General features: G+C 42.1%; 1 protein-coding gene across 3 annotated transcripts in view; it reads right to left on the bottom strand.

Annotated features, from left to right (window-relative positions):
• Positions 1–23,211, bottom strand: part of RETREG1 (reticulophagy regulator 1) — a 144,063-nt gene that overhangs the window by 21,829 nt on the left and 99,023 nt on the right. The window contains exon 1 of one of the 3 annotated variants that reach the window (XM_032135296.2): positions 14,036–14,456. The exons of the other annotated variants lie outside the window; for them this stretch is intronic. Coding sequence (XP_031991187.1) covers positions 14,036–14,070 — 35 coding nt within the window. The 5' untranslated portion in view covers positions 14,071–14,456. Of the gene's footprint in view, positions 1–14,035; positions 14,457–23,211 lie in introns of those variants that run through there. 3 annotated transcript variants of the gene reach the window in all.

Genomic DNA, 23,211 nt, shown 5'->3' on the forward strand with positions numbered 1-23,211 from the left:
CCTTATAGATTACCCAGTCTCCGATATTTCTTTATAGCAGTGCAAGAAAGAAAATTGGTACCGAAGAGTGGGGGCAGCTTTGAGACTGGGTAACAGGCAGAAGTTGGAAGAGTTTGGAGAGCTCAAAAGAAGAGAGATGAAGGAAAATTTGGAACATCCTAGAGACTTGAATGGTTGTGACCAAAATGCTTGTAGTGATATGGAAAATGAAGACTAGGCTGATGAGGTCTCAGATGGAAATGAGGATCTTATTGGGAACTGGAGCAAAGGTCACTTTTACTATGCCTTAAGCAAGGCAACTGGCTGCATTGTGCCCCTGCCCTGTGAAACTCTGAACTTAAAGAGTGATGATTTAGGGTATCTGGTAGAAGAAATTTCTAAGCAGCAAGGTGTTCGAGATGTAGCCTGGCTGCTTCTAAAAACCTATGCTCATATGTGTGAGCAAAGAAATGATGTGAAACTGGAACTTACATTTAAAAGTAAAACAGACCATAAAAGTTTGAAAAATTTGCAGCCTGGCCATGTGGTAGAAAAGAAAAGCCCATTTTCAGGGGAGGAATTCAAGCAGGCTGCAGATATTTGCATAAGTAAAAAGGAGCCAAGTGCAAATAGCCAAGTCAATGAAAAGCCCCACTGTCAAAGGCATTTCAGAGACCATCCAGCAACCCCTCCCATCACAGGCCCAGAGGCCTAGGATGACAGAATGGTTTTTGTGGGCCAGGCCCAGGCCACCTCTGCCCTGAACAGCCTTGGGACACTGCTCCCTACATCCCAGTCACTCCAGTTCCAGCTATGGCTCAAAGAGGCCCAGGTACAGCTTGGGCTGCTGCTTCAGAAGGTGCAAGCCATAAGCCTTGGTGGCTCCCATGTGGTGTTAACCCCGCCCCTACTAAAAATACAAAAAATTAGCCAGGCATGGTGGCAGGCGCCTGTAGTCCCAGCTACTCGGGAGGCTGAGGCAGGAGAATGGCATGAATCCAGGAGGAGGAGCTTGCAGTGAGCCGAGATTGCGCCACTGCACTCCAGCCTGGGTGACAGAGCGAGACTCCGTCAAAAAAAAAAAGAGATAGGTGTGAATATTCTTAGACTCAGGGTATAAGTTGAGTGCTGACTGGAGACTAACAAACCTAGCAGTCCACCCCTGTGGTATTCGATTCAATCCAATAAATCTTCACTTAGATGCGGTGACTGAGGGGGTTATCAAATTGCCAATTGATTCAGGGCTTCAAACAAATTGATGTATTGGGCATGATTTCTAGTTTTATTTATTTAAAAAAGGAGCAAGAATTTAATGACAGAAGTCAAACCCAAGTAAAGGATCATTCTAAACTTTTCTGCTCATCCCCCCAAACCTTTTTAGTTTTGTCCACACTTAAAAAAAAAAAAGTAGTATTAGCAACTTGCTCTTGCTCTCTCCAATGCATTTGACTTAATTTTCATAAACAGCTATATGTATTACAATATAGGTTTTCCTATCACATCAAATGTCAAAGCAACAGTGGTCTAAACAAGACAGCAGTTCATTTCTCCCTTATGTCACAGCAGAGCATAGAAGTCCCAGGCTGATATGGACATCCATAATGTTGGAGACCCAGGCCCTTTCCATCTCATTGCTCAGACACTGTCAAATCACACTGCCACCCCATGGACCTTGCCCCATCCACACTGCCACCAGCAGGAAGGGGTAAAAAGAAGCCAAGATAATTCCCCTTTCTCTTTAAAGTCATGGCCTGCAAGTTGCCTGTGCAACTTCCATTCACCTCCCACTGGCTGGAACATAAAAACATGGCCATGTCTACCTGCAAGAGAGCCTAGGAAACATCGTTCAATTGCTGGTGGCCACCACCCAGCTGAAACTCAGAATTCCATTACCCAGAAAAGAAAGGGAAGCTGGGTATTTGGAAACAACCAACAGAATCTGCCAGAACAATTCTCTTTTTGATCCCTTATTTCATCAGTTTACATAATTTTATGCAATTACAATGGAAACAACAGGCACAAAGTGATTTGAGAATAAACACAACTGACTCAGCAAGCACACAACTCAAATGGTAGAAGCCGTTAGACACTAAAGGGCCAGATAGTAGATATTTTTGGCTTTGTTGGCTATACAACTCTGCCACTGTAGCAACAAGGCAGCCATAGACAATATGAAAATGAAATAACATGGTTGTGATCCAGTAAAACTTCATATACAAAATCAGGCTGCAGGGTGGATTTGGGCCCAGGCACAGGAGTCTGCTAGTTCAGGGTGTCATAGGTTCAGACACATGGCTATACAAAGGTGATGAAAATCACTAATTCCACAAGCTACTAGGAACTATTAAGAGAGCTTCTACTCTAATAGCACCTCCCATTTATTGAGCACACACTGAGTGCTAGGCATGACATTAGGAGCTTTATTATTATCTCTAATCCTCACAACAATCTGACGAGGTGGGTAAAATGCCTCCATTTTCCAGATAAGAAAGCAGACACAGCCAAGAAGAGGCAACCAGGATCAGAACCCAGTCTCCAGCCTCAATCCACCAGCCTCCAAAGCCCATTCTCTTCCAGATGAAACAAGTTCTTCTATGGAAGTTGGATGAAAAATTGTCCTTTGGCTAACAATAAGTGAAATAAGTGCACACAATTTCTTGTCACACTACTGGCAAAGCTGCTATGTCAGATTGGACATGTAAAGTATTACAATGACAAAGGCTTTCCTCTGATCTTAAAATATCCCCTGCCTAGCAGTTAACTCGGGCTTTAGCAGGGAGGCACCTAACCTTCAGATTTTCCTGGGTAAAGTTGCCAAGGTCATAAGCTTTACAACATTGGTTAACTAACAGGGGTGGGGAGGGATAAAAGTCAAGGTCCCATCAACATCACTGACCACTTATAAGGTCTTTGAAAGTTTATCTAAATAAAGAGAAAGATTATCAACCTCTGTCCTCATCTCGGGATAGGCATATAACATTCCACCGTTGCCATGCATGGCAGACCACACTAATGTGTCGCAGCACTCTTTCCAGAAATTTCCCAACAAGGCCTCATGATCCTATTAGAGCTCCAGGCACCATTTCCAGTTTATAGGAGTTGGCATGAGAGAATGGAGTCATCAAACCCTCAACACTTGCCTTATGGGACACAACAGCTTCCAATTTTCCCCTCTCCTATGCCCCAAAAAAAAGGATTATCAGTTACCTCCTTTACCATCAGTGCCAATGTTTGTTGTACCTTAGTTTATTGAGCAAATCTCTTCTTGTTTCAGCAAGCAAGTCAATTCATTCTAGGTTTATAATTTTTCTATGCATTCATTTTATAATGAAGTCTATCTCAAAGCCTTCCTGAGCACAAACAACTATGCTTCCAAAAGGAAGTTTTCACAGTATTTCAGAATGGAGAAACTGTGACTACAGTCATGCATCATTTACCAATGGGGATATGTTCTAAGAAATGCATCTTTAGGCTATTCTTTCATTGTCTGAATACCACAGAGTGTACTTACACAAACCTGGATGGGATAGCCTACTACACACCGAGGCTATAGGGTACAGCCTATTGCTTCTAGGCTACAAACCTGTACAGCACACTACTGTACTGAATACTGCAGGCAATTATAACACAGTGGTAAGTATCTGTGCATCTAAACATAGAAAAGGTACAACAAAAATACAGAATAAAAGATTTTTTAAAAATGGGGCCAGGCACAGTAGCTCACGCCTGTAATCCCAATACTTTGGGAAGTCGAGGCGGATGGATTGCTTGAGCTCAGGAGTTCAACACCAGCCTGGGCAACATGGCAAAACCCAATCTCTACAAAAAATACAAAGATTAGCCAGCATGGTGGTGCATGCCTGTAGTTGCAGCTACTCAGGAGGCTAAGGCAGGAGGATCACTTGAGCCCAGGAGGTTGAGGCTGCAGTGAGCCAAGATCATGCCACTGCACTCCAGCCTGGGCAACACAGCGAGACCCTGTCTCAAAAAAAGAGAAAAAAAATGGTGCACCTATATAGTGTACTTACCCTGGATGGAGCTTGTAGGACTGGAACTTTCTCTGGGTGAGTCAGTGAGCAATGAGTGAATGTGAAGGCCTAGGACATTACTGTGCACTATTGTGGACTTTACAAATGCTGTACACTTATTGAGTTAAATTCTTTAAATTTTTCTTTAATAATTCCCTTAGCTTACTGTAACTTTTTTACTTAATAAACTTTTCTATTTTTTTTTAAAGTTTTTGACTCTTGTAATAACGCTTACCCTAAAACATACATTGTATAGCTGTACAAAAATATTTTCTTTCTTTTTATCTTTGTTTTATAAGCTTTTTACTATTTTTAACTTTTGACTTTTTTTTTACTTTTTAAAATTTTTTGTTAAAAACTAAGACACAAACACACACATTAGCCTTGGCCTACCCAGGGACAGGATGATGAAGACATCACCAGGCAACAGGGACTTTTCCACTCCAGTATAATCTCATGGGACCACTGTCACATATGCAGCCATGTCCTTATGTGGCATATGAACTGTATTTAGAATTAACATTTCGTTTGCTTCAATCATGGAGTGTCTATCCCAGTTACTTTTGAGGGAAAGTTATCCACCACTAATGTTATAAGCTACTCCAGAAACATATATGTGCCATATAATTTGTGATTCCTGGAGAGAATGTTCTAAGCAGCAGAAACTAGTAATTTCTAAGAAACATAAACACATTCATAACCCCCTTACCTTATCTAAAATAGTTTATAATTTTTAGAGGTATCATTTTAAGATTCTGCACCAATAGATGGGTTTGCTTTCTTTTCAAAATGAAGCACTTGCTTACAATTCAACCAAACTATCACCAGGCGATGTCACTTCGAGTCAGAGTAACATTTGTGCACAGCTCCTTCTGTTTTGCTTATATGGCTAGCAAGGAGGCCATTCCTGATGGTAATTACCACGTGACACTCATTCACCACCACCACCATCATATGTGGGTGTCTGCCCAACTCTGGAAGTGCCAGGCTTCACCAATGAAACACTTGCATGTTGGGGACATAGCAACCCTTCATAAATCACTGCTACTAGTGAGAGAACATTCTGGGCTTCGACCCTTTCCCTCAACTGTTCCCATATCAGGCACTCACAAGTGCAATCCTCCCTTCCAAAGCAAAGAATCTGCAGTCTGGTAATGCCCTCCCGCCCCCCCACTGACACAACTAAGGGCCACAGAGCAACATCTTTTATACTCTCCATAGTATTTACCCAGCAGGTAACAATTACACCTAGGGCAGGCCAGCTCTGCAAAAATGAGGCTGAAGCAGGACAGAGGTTGTGGCCTGGCCTGAAAGACCATGGCAGCCTCCCTTTAAGACCATCATTTCTTCCGTCTCCCTAATAAGAGGGTGAGCTTGTCCATACGAAGTGGAGCAACACAACTGTCCTCTTGACATATGCACAGAGCCCATGGGCTTCTCCCAGGGACAGCTGGGACATTGCCTACACCACCATTGCCCAACTTCTGCCTCAGGATGCTTTGTGACCTGGATGAATTGCAATGCATTGCTACATCCAGGTTTTGCCTCATGCCTTTATCAATTTGGGATTCAGAGACAGCAGGTGCCATGGTTTTAAGAAGGCAGTTTACTGGTGTGACAGTACAAGGAGAGCAAAGAGAGAGATGAGAGAATGGGTGAATGAGAGACTGTGAGGCTAAAGAACCTGAAGGGAAGAAGAAGAATAATGTCATGTGGAAGAAGACCATACAGGAGTGCATTCCAGAGGGTTCTACACACTTGCTACAGGAGAGCTGAAATTTTAGCTCCAAACCTCCAAATGGCTCAATCAGAAATGGAAATAGGACCAGTCAGAAGATTCAGAGTGCTCAAAAGACTAAAGCAAACCAACTGCACAAAAGACATATGGATGTCCTGAGCCTGAAATTCGCCGTGTGGGTACTCATCTCTCTATAAGATGCACTGGGCAGACATCCTTGCTTTCCCCCTAAAGAGTAAATACTTTCATGGCATAATATCAATGTCCACGTGCGTTCAAGCAGTCCTAGGAAGTGTCAAAACAAGCTGAACAAACCACAAAGAGCCCACAGACCCTCTAGACCAGACTGACCAGGAATGCACTCCGGAGCTGTTTAGGGAGCTGGAGCTTCTCCTGAAAAGGGGCCCCAGGTAACTTTGCACACCCCCTAGAGGAGACTACCACCTAGAGAGAGTGGGTAGACCACACGTTAAGGACCTGCCCTATATATTATGTCTGGCAATCAGGATTTTCTCTAGGGGTAAACCACAGATGGTTTAAGGTGTTTCCACCCAGTGTGACCTATCTTGTATTGCTTAAGGAAATGTATAACTTATGTATCATTTATTATTGTTAACAACTACTTTTGAGGACTTAACAATGAGCCATTCACTAAAGTGAATATTTAATGTGGCTTACCATATTTAATCTATAAAACAAACCTATAAAGTAGGCATTATTATCCCCATTTTGCTGATGACAAAATGAAATTCAGAGAGATTAAGTAGCTTACCCCACGTCACATAGCTAGTACCCGGTTAAGGCTGAGATTTGCAGCCAGGAGTAAAAACAGCATTGCATCATTCTAAAACCCATGCTCACAGTCACCCAGCAGGATGGTTAAAATGGTTAAAATCATTCAGTGTTTACACTTTAAAATGCAAGCTTCAATTAACTGGAAAGTTATTCCATGTAGAAGAGCTATTCATCAAGCGACTACACATCATTCTGTTAGGGAGAGAGTTCATTGGCCTGAAATTTTTATTTATTTTTTTATTTTTATTTATTTATTTTTAACACAAAGTCTCTCTCTGTTGCCCAGGCTGGAGTGCAGTGGTATGATCTTGGCTCACTGCAACCTCCACCTCCCAAACTGGAAAGTTATTCCATGTAGAAGAGCTATTCATCAAGCGACTACGCATCATTCTGTTAGGGAGAGAGTTCATTGGCTTGCAATTTTTATTTATTTATTTATTTTTATTTATTTATTTATTTTTAACACGAAGTCTCTCTCTGTTGCCCAGGCTGGAGTGCAGTGGTATGAACTTGGCTCACTGCAACCTCTGCCTCCCAGGTTCAAGCAATTCTCCTGCCTCAGCCTCCCAAGTATCTGGGACTACAGGCATGTGCCACCACGCCCGGCTAATTTTTTTGTATTTTTAGTAGAGACAAGGTTTCACCATGTTGGTCAGGCTGGTTTCAAACTCCTGACCTCAAATGATCCACCTGCCTCGGCCCCCCAAAATGCTGGGATTACAGGCGTGAGCCACCGCACCCAGCCTGGCCTGCATTTTTTTAAGAGCACAAGAGAGCACCAGATGGCAAGTACTACCAGAGATATCCTTTCCACTAACAACTGATAAGATTTTATAGCTATAAATATTAAGTAAGCATTTTCTTTTTTTGAGATGGAGTCTCACTCTGTTGCCCAGGCTGGAGTGCAGTGGCACAATCTCGGCTCACTGCAAGCTCCGCCTCCCGGGTTCACACCATTCTCCTGCCTCAGCCTCCCAAGTAGCTGGGACTACAGGCGCCCGCCACCACGCCTGGCTAATTTTTTTTTGTATTTTTAGTAGAGACGGTTTCACCGTGTTAGCCAGGATGGTCTCGATCTCCTGACATCGTGATCCACCTGCCTCGGCCTCCCAAAGTGCTGGGATTACAGGTGTGAGCCACCACACCCGGCCTAAGTAAGCATTTTTTTTTCTTTCAGTTAGTTGTAATTAAAGCCCAATTTCTTTGACATTCTTCCCAAGGGAAAGTGGGCTGTATGTCCCCTCCCCTCTAATCAGGGCTCTTGGGCTGCCTGACCAGCTGAATATGGTGGGAATGATGCTTTCCCAGCTTCTGGGCCCAGGCCTTAAGAAACACAATAATAAACGTGGGTCAATCCAAAGGATAGGATATTTTTGGAGGCATTTAAAAATGCTTCCAAAATGTCTAGATGCCACTGAGAAATGCTGCTGAGAGAAAAAGGCAGCAGACAAAATTGTACATATGAGATACTTATTATAACTTTGCCAAGAAAATATATCCAGGAAGAACTAGAAGACAGTGTAACAGTATTTTTTCGAGGGATTAAGATTACAGTTGATCTGTTCACCATTATATTTTTTTCCCAATACTATTTTTATCTTCCCAAATGAACAGCTATAACATCCTTTAGTGGGAAAATTGTTTAAAGAGACGTTGTTTTTAAAATATATGAATAGTGGTGTACCAGACTTGCCCTCAGGCAAGACTTCATGCCCACATAGTTTCTGCAGGACCCAGATTAGCCCACTGTGGAGAAGCAGCAAGACACTCTAATGGATTTAGACACAGATTTGCCATAGAGAGAGAAGAGGCTGGGAATAAGGGGAAGCCCACACAATCAGGCTTTTGTCCTGTCAGTCACCAACGACAGACCCTCCCCATGGCCACACATAGCAGCTGCAGCCCTCCTTGGGCATGGTAAACCAGAGAAACCTTCATCGCATTTTACAAACAGCAGCAAAGAATTAGTCACTCTGTGTTTATAAAACAGAAATCAGCTTTCACAGGGGTGTGATGACAGGAAACTCACTGGGGCACTGCAAGGGTTTAGGAAGCACACCGCTTATTAACTGGTGATTCAGATAGCTCATGCAAAACAAACTCAACAAACTCTCTTGCATCAAAAAGATTGCATTGTTCTACATGTTCTTAATCAATTTTAAATATTAGCCCAGCTGGGACAAAATAGGATTTCAAAAGTAGTAAACATTTTCCATGTCTAAGAGACATTTTCCATGACTATGGTAGAAGAGTGGAAGAAAAATAAATAATTCCATAAGCCAGGCGCAGTGGCTCACACCTGTAATCCCAGCACTTCGGAAGCCCAACGTGGGTGGATCATGAGGTCAGGAGTTCAAGACCAGCCTGGCCAAGATGGTGAAACCCCATCTCTACTAAAAATACCAAAAAATTAGCTGGGCATGGTGGCGGGCGCCTGTAATCCCAGATACTCAGGAGGCTGAGGCAGAGAACTGCTTGAATCTGGGAGGAGGAGGTTGCAGTGAGTCAAGATCGCTGCACTCCAGCCTCGGTGAGAGAGCGAGACTCCATCTCAAAAAAAAAAAAAAAGAAAAGAAAACTAAATAATTCCTTCCACAAACTTTTATTGAATGTCTATTATACCTTAGGGATATATAAATGAAGGAGCCACAGCACAGTTAGAATTAAATGCTCACTCTTATCTTGGCCCGCAGTCGGTGGTGTATTGGGACTGACCTCTGCAGGCTCATGAAAGCCAATATTTTGATTCTCTTTCCAGCTTCACTCTTTTTTTTATTTTAATTTTTATTTTAAGTTCCAGGGTACATGTGCAGGATATGCAGGTTTGTTACACAGGTAAAGGTGTGCCATGATGGTCTGCTGCACCTATCAACCCATCACCTAGGTATTAAGCCCAGCATGCATTCATTATTTTTCCTGATGCTCTCCCTCCCCCCAACCCATCCCCCAACAGGCCCCAGTGTGTGTTGTTCCCCTCCATGTGTCCATGTGTTCTCACTGTTCAGCTCCCACTTATAAGTGAGAACATGCAGCGTTTGGTTTTCTGTTCCTGCATTAGTCTGCTGAGGATAACGGCTTCCAACTCCATCCATGTCCCTGCAAAGGACACAATCTCATTCCTTTTTATGGCTGCATAGTATTCCATGGTGTATATGTACCACATTTTCTTTATCCAGTCTATCGTTGATGGGCATTTGGGTTGATTCCATGTCTTTGCTATTGTGAGTAGTTCCAGCTCCACTTTTAGTGACTTCATGTGGTGATGTGAAATCAACCACAGTGGGAGTGTATTTACACTACAGGAATCAGCAAATGCTAAAGATCAGGGCTTCCCTACCACAGAGAGCAGATTCCATGACATTCACCATCACACTGCTGCCTACATGGCCCAGTGACGACTCCTATGTACCTCTCCCACTTCGGCCACTCTCTCCTTTCTCCTTGGGTGTCAACCCTACTGACCTTTCTGCGCCCACATTGCCCTTCTAAATGCTAAACACACCCGGGGTGTTGCCAGCACATAACAGCTATATACGTGTCTAACTGCACAGGCTCCTCAGGAGTCAGCCACTTGCCTTCAAATCGCAGCTCCCTCACTTCACGGCTATGTGAACTTTGTTTACTTCAGCTCTCTGTACCTGTTTCAAAACCAAAGGCCACATGCGACCTTTTCAAACATACAAAAGCTGAAATATGCTGGCTCATAGGAATCCCAGCTGCACCCTGGTCAGGCTCCTGTGCCGGGCTTTTCTCCTCCTCACCTGATTTTTTAAAGAAACGGTGGTATCAACAATAGGCTTTGTCAACAATGTAAAATTAAGCCTAAAATCTGGCTAATCTGAATTATTAAAACATCTGGATTGCAGAATATATTTAAGTCAATTTCTTTTAAACTTCCAAGAATAAAATTCAGTGCAATTACTAAGGACATTTTGGCTTTAAAAGTGCTTTGGTGGTCTTAAATACAATAACCTTCGTGTATCCAGAACACAAATGTATGGCAGCCCTACCGCTCCAGAGTCCAGCGATCACAAAAGGCCTGTGAGGACCCAAAACTGGTATTACTAAACTCCAGTTGTACGGACTCAGTGGCCTTTGCAGACAAACTTTTCAGTCCTTACTGTATGACAAGTCCAGTAGGATGTTTCACAGGGGCCTGGATTAGCAGGTGACATTCTGCTGTTAATCCCCTCCCCCAGCCTGCACGCCAGGTACTCTCCCACAAGACCATTTTAAGTTTCATTTCCTCAGGCCCTATTATCTGAAATACTCTTGCTTACTTATTTTTCACCTTGGGGTCTGTCTCCGCACCTGGGCTGTGTGCTCCATGACAGCAGGGGCCTGACATCACCCTAGCTCCTGGCATCGCAGCTGGCTGACGTTGGGAGTGCCATAAAGCCCTACCAAGTGAAACAACGAATGTGTGAACACAATTATCCGGGGAAGTTAGCTGGAAAGCGCTTCCACAAGAAGATGCATGAAGAGCTCCGTCTTGGTGCCTAGGGTCCCTCTCCCTTCAGGACAGCTGGAACAGGGACTGTCCCCCTTTCCATACCCCTCAGCCCAGGCTGCTTGCTGAAGGTATCAGAGGCCCTCCCAGGCCCCGGCTCCAAGGTGGGGCCAAGGAACCATTGCAGAGCCAGGCCTCTGGCCAGGGTACATGTTTCCTCCTATTTCTTGATCCTGTCTGCCGTCCTAGTCACTGCCCCCATTGTTCTTTCCTTCTTCTCTGGCCCCTGAGGCTCCCTGTTTGGGCTTCTGCCTTCCTCGCCTGCTTCAGAGTGGCATTCAGGCTCACCCTCTCCCCTGTCTCTTGACCTTGGAAAAGGGCATGGAGTCTCCAGAGGCTCCTACTAATACCACGTGTTGCTGACAAAAGATAAACCACAAGGAGGAGGGTCTTTCCTGGACCTGCCCCCTCTCAGGCCCTTGGTTCACCAAGTCCATTTGGTGAATATTAAATGCTGCCTTGGGGCCATAAGAGCAGGGCACACACAGCAGTCTGCCCTGCATGCCTGGGCCCTACACCCAGATACACTTATGAAGCTGCGGAGCATTTGGCTTCCACTGATTTTTTAAAAACCAAACTGAGATTTAGCTCACTGATGGTTCCAGAGCAAGCTAGGACACCAAGTGCCAAAATGGGACTGAAGTCACATGAGAAAGCCTCAGTGTAAGACTCAACTAGAACCTGCTGCAATCAAGTTCTAAGAATGCACTTTGTCAGTAGATGAACAACTTCCAACAGTTATTTCTCTTTCAGACAAGGCACCAAAGACTTGTCCGATGGCATTTCACCTCAAAGGTAGCAAGAGTCAAATTCCTGTTCCATTGCGATCTTTTTTTTTTTTTTTTTTTGAGACAGGGTCTTACTCTGTCACCCAGGTTGGAGTACATAGCTCACTGCAATCTCCACCTCCCGGGCTCAGGTGATCCACCTCAGCACCCCTGGTGCAGCACACGCCTGGCTAAATTTTTTGTATTTTTTGTACAGACAGAGTCTCCCTATATTGCCCAGGCTGGTCTCAAACCCTTGGACCCAAGGGATCCTCCTGCCTTGGCCTTCCAAAGTGCTGGGATTACAGGTGTGAGCCACGGCACCAGGCCAGTTGTAATCTTTTATTTCTAACCTAGCTCTAAACTTTCTACCTGTCTGGGATGCCCCTTCTTTCTGCACAGATAGGGGAAAAAACAAATGTATGAAGTAAGACAAAGCATATTGTATAGAAAACCACCAATGGGTAAAACCTTAAAGTTATCAAAATTAAAACTACAGGTAGCAGGGGGAGGTGGCACAGGAATATGCTACCTCAAAGGAGGGGGAGTCTCCCATTTTCATTCCAATATATTACTAATCCTTGGTAATAATAATCATTATATATGTGTATAATATATGGTTATGTGAGTGTATAGCTATATAATATCTGTACACTCTTATCTGGTTACCCTTGTTAACCAGTAAAGCATTCTTAGAAAAAATTTCTTTGTTTAGTATATATCACAAACTGTTGGTTCAAAATATTTATCAATAATTACTACTTAATTGTGAAAATATTGCATTTCATTAAAGCAACCCTAATCACATTTCTGCCAAATCTCTTCCTTCTTTCAACCTCTAAAATGAGTAGGCCCCATAAATATGTACTGCACATATCAAATAGCTTATCAATCCATTTCATTCTACAAGTATGTATTTAAAATGCCTATTCTGTGCAAAATTCTACATAGAGAGCTGGTGGCAGTGCCTAGGTGCCAAGAGGAAAATAAAAGTCCTGCTCCCAGAAATGTTAAAATGTCATGAATGGGATACATACAAGTAAATCAACCCATCATCTCGAAACTGAACCTGACATTTACACTTTTCTGGAAATGTTTTCTTAACCAGCTAGTTAACCCATATCCCACTCTAAGCATTTCTGTAAATGTCATCTTCAAGTACTTGATTTACTGTGTCATTTTATATAGAAAGTTGTTTCATTGTTCAATTAAATGTCAACATAATGTTGATGTACTAGGAAGGAATTTGTAAGAAAATGGAAACTAGAAAACTAGAGAAAAGCAGCTTTTACAGACTCTACTACAACTGATTATAATTACCACACACACAAACATGCCCCATATACCCATGGCTGAAAGGGGATGCTTGTCTTTAATACAATGACAAAAATATATTTTGGTGCCCTTGTTCCTAGAGAGTTACCAGTTTCCACTTTCTTTGGCAAGAAAATTGTCCAACTCCTTTTCTTGTTTAATAATTTTCTGTCTACTTCATATCCAAATTTCAATGGCCCCAATTAGAATTCCAATGAAGGCATCTAACTGACTTATACAAAAGTTGTTCACAGCAATGGGGCTAAAATGAAGACTTTCACTCTAGGTACAATTATGCTCATATGAGCAGGAATTAATTGTCTGCTTTCTTTCCCTCCTCTTGATCTCCCCCTTCTTAGAGTTAGATATTAATATAAATAGTGATACAATTAATGTACTCCCTGTAAAAGGAGCCCAAGTAATCACATTTTCAACAATAAGAACTGTGGTTTTAAAAAGTTTTACAGTATCAAAATGGTATATTGTTCCAATGTTTAACCTTTAGAAATGCTTAACAAATCTTTAAAATGCAAAAGGTTTTTTAAAATGTTCAATAGCTTATATTTCCAACAACTATCATCTCATGTTAAAAATCCAACATTAAAACATTCAAGTAGATTCTACATGATGTGCTTGGAAACACTTTTTTAAAAAATTTCAGGCCACCACTTTCTGATTCAAGAAAAGCACTTACTGGCATAAGTTTTTAAGAGGACATTAAGTTATTTGCCTCTCTTGAGTGAGCTCGTGCCAAAGAAAATTATATTTCCTGGAATTAAAGGACTGCATTCTTAATATTTTTACATTTTAAACTCCTTTTTAAATTAATCATAATATTTTTTAAAAGATAACCAGCCAATGAAACAGACTGAAGAATAAGTAAGTACGTATATATCACAATTACCTTTTGCCTGGTCCAAAGTCTTCACCTTCAGGCATTTCTGCCCTTTAAAAATAATAACAGTGGCGAAGGCTGCAGCACCTGCTAACCACAGCTAATGTGGCCAAACAATAGTTTCTTTTCTACTCTAATGCTGAATATCAGGAGGAAAAAAACCCAGTAGAGACGTTCTTTCCTTTCTGGAAAAAAAGTGCTCCTCCCTTACTCAGAAAGTTGGTGTTTACAAACTTCCAAAGCGCCTGCCTGCCTTGAATGAAGCTAGGAGCTGGGTTATTATCACTGCCCCCTTCTAAAAATAAATAGGTCACCTCTTACTCCCAGTACCATGACAGGCGGCTGGAAGTAAGCCTTGCCCAGCTGCCCCGCATTCTCTCTCCAGTCCTGTGAGAAGGTGTCCCTGCTCAGCCAGTAACCTTCATTGGATGACTTCACCTAGGCCCGCCTGCCCTTTCTCTTCCCCCAGCTTTTTTTTTTTTTTCTGGGATGACTAGGCACCCACCTAAGGGTGGAGTGGCCACAGGAGGTTGAAACTTCACCCTGGGCTATCAAATCTCCTCCTTCGAGTCACAGGAGGGAGTTGGAGAGCAGACAGCAAAACAGGCTGTACCTGTGAGGGTTGGGGAGTTTGTTTGGAGAACGCCTAGCCACTCAGCAAAAAGATCCCTTACTCAAAAAAGTTTAAAACAAAAGCCATTATGCAACGGGGTTTTGAGGGATATTGTTTTGCAAGAAAATCTTTTTGGGTCATCTAGATTTCTCAACTCACCGGAAGCATGCACACGAATGTTGAGTTCATGTGTTCATCTGGGCAAAATGCTTTCTCCCCAGGACTTCCCTGTCCTTAGGGGCAGCCTGACACTGGCACAGGAAGGATTGTGGGTCTGGATGTTTTCATAGCTTGGCTTGTCACTAAAGAGAGCTATCCCTCATTTGCTTTTTTAAAAGAGTACGATAAAAATCCCTTCAAATCTTGCTATCAAAAAAGCCAGAAGAAATATTACTGAGATTTCTTTAGGAATATATCCTGAAAGCTTTGGACAAAAAGTTGAAGCCATTTTTTTTTTCTTGACTAGGAATATTAGGGATGGCAGAAAGCAAGATCTGATTATTAAGAAGCAATATTCTTTTCGAAATGTGCTGCCAGGTGCTGTGGCTCACGCCTGTAATCCTAGCACTGTAGGAAGCTGAGGTAGGAGGATCATTTGAGCCCAGGAGTTCAAGATCAGCCTGGGCAACACAGTGAGACCCCATCTCTACCAAAAATAAAATTAGCCGGGCCTGATGGGATGCTCCTTTGGTCCCAGAAACTTGGGAGGCTGGAGTGAGAGAATTGCTTGAGCCCCAGAGGTGGAGGCTGCAGTGAGCCAAGATCGTGCCACTGCACTCCAGCCTGGGTGACAGAGCAAGACCCCGTTTCTTTAAAACGCTAATAAAAAAATAAATTTTAAAAATAAAAAACTAAAAATCTGTGTATTCTGTTGTTATGTTATAGCTAATCCTAGCATGTTATCTATATTTAATATATATTTTACCATTTGTATGTGTCAAAGTGACTTTCTACTATATTAAAGAAATGTCAAAACAAATAACATCTGCTTTCTTTTGGATAGTGTTAGTTATTTTGTGATGTATGCATCTCACAATTAACAATTCCTTAAAGCATTTCATATTTTATGCAAGACCAAACATTTTAGACACTTCAAAGTCTAAGATGAACTAGGTGTGGTTATTCAGACACACAACTGAAATACCAGGCACTTGAAAGAAAACAGTCATAGGCTGAGCTCTGAAGGTCGGGGTGTGCCGAGAGCCTCTCAGAGGCAGAGCAGTGTGCTATGCTATTAGAAATTCCAGGTTTTTAAATAACTGAAAAGTTGAAATGCTGAAAATATTATCAATGATAATATTTTGGCACTTGCACAAAACCTTATCGGCTGGGGGCGGTGGCTCACACCTGTAATCCTAGCACTTTGGGAGGCCGAGGCAGGCAGATCACCTGAGGTTAGGAGTTTGAGACCAGCCTGGCCAATATAGTGAAACCCCGTCTCTACTAAAAATACAAAAATTAGCCAGGTGTGGTGGCACGTGCCTGTAATCCCAGCTACTCGGGAGGCTGAGGCAGAAGAATCACTTGAGCCTGGGAGGCGGAGGTTGCTGCAAGCCTAGATCACACCACTGCACTCCAGTCTAGGCGACAGAGTGAGACCCTGTCTCGAAAAAACAACAACAACAACAACAACAACAAAAAAAACAAAAAAAACACCTAATCAATACAGAAGGTTAATTCTCTTATCTAACTTTCAGCTCTGATCATTCTATCCCATGAATTTTACCTTTTCTTTCTCCTAAGCTTCTAGCTTACTATTTCTTGAATACCTGAACATAACTGTTGTTGATCTTAGTTGCTGGTTACCACAGAACTGAATATATCCCTGAGACCTGCCTCTCAATTGTAAAGGATGATGAACTGATTTAGTGCTATAACAGATGAATTAGCTATTACCAACAGGAAAAATTTACCATTACAGACAGTCCGCAACTTAGGATGGCTCAACTTCACAACTGTTTGACTTTACAGGGGTGCAAAAGCAATACACTTTCAGCAAAAACTGTGCGTCAAATTTTAAATTTTGATCTTTTTCTGGGCTAGCGACATGTGGTGGGGTACTCTCTTGTGAAGCTGGGCAGCAGCCAGGAGCCTCAGCTCCCAGTCAGCCCCACGATCACGAGGGTGGGCAGCCGGTACTCTGCAATGAACTGTGATACCAGTTGATTCTACACAACCATAGGCTGATGTAAGTGTTATGAGCATGTTTAAGGTAGGCTAGATTATGCTTTGGTGTTCAGTAGACTAGGTGGATTAAATGTATTTTCAACCTACAATATTTTCAACTTAGGATGGGTTTCTCAGGCTATAATCCCACGGTAGGTCAAGGAGCACCAGTACTTTGTTTTAGCGCCCCAACATGCATGTTAAAATTGCTTGTTCCAACCACGGAGTCCCCTTTAGGTATATTTGTGGTAATTCCTAAAATTCACAGGAACAAGGAGGGTGTATTAGTCCAGCCCCGTATTATTATAAAGAAATACGTGAGACTGGGTAATTTATAAAGAAAAGAGGTTTAATTGGCTCATGGATCTGCAGGCTGTACAGGAAGCATGGCTGGCATCTGCTGAGCTTCTGGGGAGGCCTCAGGAAACTTAGAATCATGGTGGAGGGGGAAGGGAGAGCAGGCACATCACATAGCCAGAGCTGGAGCAAGAGAGTATGAAGAGGGGATGGTGCTAAACCATTCATGAGAACTCCACCCCCATGATCCCCCATCACCTCCCAGCAGGCCCCACTTCCAACACTGGAGATCACAATTCAGTATGAGATTTAGTGGGGACACAGATCCAAACCCTATCAGGGAGAAAACAGACAACAGATCCTGAGTGTAGCTACACAATCGACAAGTGTCCCCCCACTGAAGGCCTAAAATGGCTTCTTCACCCTGATGGCACCTTTCACCCTGCTGGTGACTAAGGTGCTAAGGGTTTCCTCACTGACCTGAAACCTACTAGACATCTAGAACTTAAGGATTCACAGAATTCAGATGTGTGAGAGACCCTGAGTGCCACTGAAGTGATCACCAAGATTTTTAGATGCTGAAACTGTGGCACAGCAAAGCCAGGTGACTTGCAGGTGACAGAGCCAGGAGTCACCTCCAGGTCACTATGCCTTGGCTGGGTGTCCTTCCACTCCAGCAGAGCCTACACATGCTGCAGAGGCCCAAGGGTCCAGATACCTCCACATTTTATGTTTTCCAGTACACACTCTCTTTCCAAATGCATCTCCATTTAATATTAGTAATATACTTAAAATGAGAATTTTTATTCTCCTTTGCAATTTCATCATATAGTATGCCCTAGAAAATCATTGCCACTTCAAAGCCAAACGTTCACCTTTCTTGACACCTTTTTCCCCTTCACATAGCCATCAGTCTGAGTTTTGCTTTGTTTCTATCTCCTCTACAGCTGCTTTGATTAAAGATCTGGAACTTTCTATCTGAGACACTAGGAGAGACCTTCCCTCTCTTGGACATTATAGGAAAATATTAGCAATGAATGGCCAAACACAGATGCCAGTGTGAAGACAGATTGTCTCTTCACATCCCTTCCTAACTTTAGTACTCATGGCCTTCCAGAATAAAAACTACATTTCTCAGGCTTGTTGGAGCCAAATGAGGCCCTTTGTGATTGTTCTGATTGAGGAGATGTCAGCAGAAACATCAGGCTGCTCCAGGTGCCAGAAATGGGATTCAAAGTAGACATGTAGTGATTCCCAGAAACACCAAGAGACCAAGCGAAGGTAACTGCCAGGGCCCACTGTGCCCATTGATCTCTCGCAGCAACTGGGGTCATGGTTGAGTTCTCTCTTGGATTCTGAGCTCTGTGAATTTGTGTTTTGGGCTCTCCGAGTATTTTTGAGCACTTTGTTTGATGCAGATTGGTTCAGAAGTCATGACAGAAACAGGGCTGGGTCTGCAGGAAGGCCTCAGGTGTCTGACCGGGTCAAATTAGAAACTGGACTGGGTTCAGTAGGTAGGTAAGATTACTATAAGACAGGGAATCATGGGCTCATCTGGATCTGAGGATTCTAGAACTCAACCATCTAGAACTCCAGCCAATTTCATGTAAAAGAACTTTGGATCCAGAACCTGTGCTTTTCTAAAGAAATATTGTGACCCTTAGCAAAGGGAACATAGAGTTACAGTGGCCACAGTGGGGAAACTCCTTACAAAAGGCACACAGACACATGTCTTTAGAGCCACAACAGCTACAGGGACCAAGGGGACCTCCTTGCACACGTTTTAAACCAAAATCAAGGAGTCCCAAACTAAATAACTCCATGCCCCAATATCTGCCTTTACTGTAAATGGCCAGGCCATTGGACAAGACATTGTCCATTTTTACACCAGCCATCCGATGGACCGGCTCTTTTTGGTTTGGACTGTTTCTTCACTAGAGGAAGCCCCAAAGGCTCCCTCTTAAGACAATAATCAACCAGCCTCTCAGACAGAAGAAAGAATACCTCCGTGGTGGGCATTTCAAGTCAAGTCTACAAGGTCCTCATATCCTAACCTATCTGCCACTTGGGCCATTTTCAGAAAAACATTTGCGAGAATGAATCCTGTTTTCTCTGTTCGGTGCTCCTTCTCTCACGGGAGCCTCTCAGTTGACTGAAACCCCTGTTCTCCAATCCCTGACTCTGTGCTCTGCCACCTCTGTCCCCTTCTTCCTTGTCATGATCTTGTGCTGACTGGGAACTCTATTCTGATTGCACTTTTTTTAATAATTCATATTGTGTTTAATATCTATGACAGACTAAACATATAATTTAAATTAACTTTAAAACACAATTTTAAATATGATTAAAATCAATCTTTTTAAGATATGGCTGAATTAAATTTGGTCATAACACAAAAATTATTTATATACTGCTATTAAGGAATTCGTCACTCTCATTCTGAGTTAAAACTTAATTTAAAAGCTGGGTGTGGGGAGAGTAGATCGTGGGTGCTTTTGCTTGACTTATGGGGAGGAGATTAATAACCTAGAGCTCAATGTTCTCTAGGAGCCATCTCCCTCCCACATTCTTATTTTTAACCTAGAAAGAATCAAGTGTTGAATCTTCTGCAAATATGGGAGAGCCCAAAGGTCCTGTCTTCTACTTGTGGGATCTGTAACCAGAAACTTGGCCCAAAGAAGGCCTGCTGGTTCTCAGCACCACCTCATACCACCTGCATGAAGTTAGTACAGATACTTTCATTTTGGAATTTGTATTTTTGCCTTGTTTCACTTTTATCTTCAATATATTCAGTGTTTTTTTTAATTCATTAGATATTTGTTTCTTTTTTTTTTTGAGACAGAGTCTCGCTCTGTCGCCCAAGCTGGAATGCAGTGGTGCGATCTCAGCTCACTGCAAGCTCTGCCTCCCGGGTTCACGCCATTCTCCTGCCTCATTCTCCCGAATAGCTGGGACTACATGTGCCTGCCACCATGCCCGGCTAATTTTTTGTATTTTTAGTAGAGACGGGGTTTCACCGTGTTAGCCAGGATGGTCTCGATCTCCTGACCTCGTGATCCGCCCACCTCGGCCTCCCAAAGTGCTGGGATTACAGGCGTGAGCCACCACGCCCAGCCTTCTATCTTATTTTGAAATGTTTTAGCTTCATTTTTTTATTTCAATAGTTTTTAGGGAACAAGTGGTATTTGGTTACATGGATAAGTTCTTTAGTGGTGATTTCTGAGATTTTGGGGTACCCATCACCCAAGCAGTTTATACTGTACCGTGTGTAGTCTTTTATCCCTCACCTCCCTCCCACCATTCCCCCCAAGTCCCCAAAGTCCACTGTATCATTCCTATGCCTCTGCATCCTCATAGCTTAGCTCCCACTTATAGGTGAGAACATATGATGTTTGGTTTTCCATTCCTGAGTTACTTCACGTAGAATAACGGTCTCCAACTCCATCCAGGTTGCTGCGAATGCCATTATTTCATTCCTTTTTATGGCTGAGTAGTATTCCATGGCATGTGTATATATATAAAATATATATACACATATAAGTATATATATATTATATGTATACATATTATATATATGTGTGTATATATAATATGTATATACATATTATATATATGTGTGTATATATATAATATATATACATATTATATGTGTGTATATATATAATATATATACATATTATATGTGTGTGTATATATATAATATATACATATATATGTGTATATATATATTATATATATATTATATATATATATAATATATATATATAATTTTCTTTATCCACTCATTGATTGATGGGCATTTGGGTTGGTTCCACATTTTTGCAATTGTGACTTGTGCTGCTATAAACATGCATATGCAAGTGTCTTTTTCATATAATGGCTTCTTTTCCTCTGGGTAGACACCCAGTGGTGGAATTGCTGGATCAAATGGTTGATCTACTTTTAGTTCTTTAAGGAATGTCCACACTGTTTTCCATAGTGGTTGTACTAGTTTACATTCCCACCAGCAGTGTAAAAGGGTTCCTGGAACCTGGAAGCCCCACAAGTATCTCCAAGAAACAAGTGCAAAGAATCCATCACCTTTCTGAAACTTGCTCCTCCTTTATCCTTGTCTATTTCTTCTCTTAAAGAAACATAATAAATACCTCATGTCATTCTCATAATCTCCTTATTCCAATGTGTTTTCTTCATATAACTTGGCAATATCTCAATTTATCTATTTTTGGCCTGAGAATTTTTTTAGTTTTAATCCTCATACGTTTCACATTATAGAACTGTATACATAAAAACACTAACACAACTGGGGGAGACAAAGGTTTGCAGATCAAGATAAATGATTTCTAGCAATATCTCACTTGTCAGGAGGTCACAAATATGACAACTGCGGTTAAGGATCAGGTAGTAAGTTAGAAGAAGGTAGTTGAGCCACTAAAATAATGTCACCAAGTCAACGCAGCAAAGTACATTCATTTTATTCCTAGAACAGCTTCTCAAAACTCGTTCAAATCCTCTTCACTATTACTCAACATATAGTCCGCAGTCACATCATTTCCCAGCCCCAGAGCAAATTAGAAAGCTCCCAGAGGCAGGCACAGTAATGCGAGAGGGAAATGACAGATAACAGTGAGGGAAAAGAAAAACTCTAAAAACCATGGCAGACTCAAAGAGCAAACACATTTGAGGCTATTCAGTGTAGGGGCTTTAACAAATCTAAGTCACACCTGAAAGAATGAAAAACATATATGATGACCCTGAAAAGATTTAACTATCTTCAGTAGATTGTGTTTGCCAAAGGAGAGAAACATATACTAAATTAAGAAATAGTTCCATGTAAATGGGTGAAATAAAGAAAAAAAAAGTGCAACTTAAAGGAATAACCTTCAGTTGTCTATATCATGCACCCCAAATGTCTGGTAAAAGGGAGAGTCATACATTTATACTACTTATAAAATACACAAAGTAGTTCATATAAAAAGAATACAACATCTTTTTCATCCATATATGATTGAAACTATAAAAGACGCCTTCGAGGTAGAGATAGCTCAAGTCAGCTCTCTCTGCGTAAGAACTTTATATTTTGTCCTAAGTAATCAGCTGTATTGATCAGTCAGCGCAAGTGACTGAAAAATCTTCTTAAATGACAGAAGACACAGAGACCAAAAACACCTCCCCTAAATCAGTCTTTCTAAAAATGTTGTCTGTAGAACAGCACAACCGAATCTCCTGGAGAACTTGCTTCAAAATGCAGATCCTGAGTCTCAGTTGAAATTCCAAGAATCAGAATCGCTAGAGGAAGGGCCTGAGGACCCGGATCTTAGCACATTTCCCCCAAACATTTCTGGTACAAGTGAAGTCTGAGAATTGCGGAGTAAATTACCACCTTGAAGCCAGAAGGAGACTGGCCAGGTCTGTGAATTCACCCCCTCCCACTCTTGCCTCTAGTGTGCCCAATCAGGCTGTATTCCTGGTTTTGACATTTCTTAAACTACACAGTAGACAATAAAGTTAAACATGGATCTCTAAATGATTTTTCACCACACATATAACAAAAAAAAATCTAACAAGCCCGAATTAATTCCAAAAACATCATAAGAGGCCAGGTGCAGTGGCTCATGCCTGTAATCTCAGAACCTTGGGAGGCAGAGTTGGGAGGACTGCCTGAGCCCAAGAGTTCAAGACCGACCTGATCAACACTGTGAAATCCCCATCTCAAAACAAAAAGTAAATGAAAAAAAAAAAAAACATAGGATTTCTAAACCATATATGTGAAGCTTGAAGCAGCAGATGCCTGCAGGGGGAAAAATACTGAGTGAGGAAAAGTAATCCCTGAGGAGCATGGGAATGAGGAGGAAGATAGAGCTAATAGGAGTCTTGGAATGAGGAGGAAGATATATCTAACAGGAGTCTTGGAGAAGAGGCAGAATGCAGCTTACATCCAGAAAACAAAAATGCAGATCCATTCCAAATTGGCCAGGATGTGTAGGCCTGACCTGAACACTCCTGAAGCAGAGGCTAGAAACTTGTTTTATTGTTCACATGCTTGTTATCTGAGTCCCCCACCTCACCAGAATTTAAGGCAGGGATGTTCTTGTTTATTATTGTATTTCAG

Source organism: Hylobates moloch, unplaced genomic scaffold (assembly GCF_009828535.3).
Source record: "Hylobates moloch isolate HMO894 unplaced genomic scaffold, HMol_V3 SCAFFOLD_17, whole genome shotgun sequence".
NCBI classification, from domain to species: Eukaryota; Metazoa; Chordata; class Mammalia; order Primates; family Hylobatidae; genus Hylobates; species Hylobates moloch.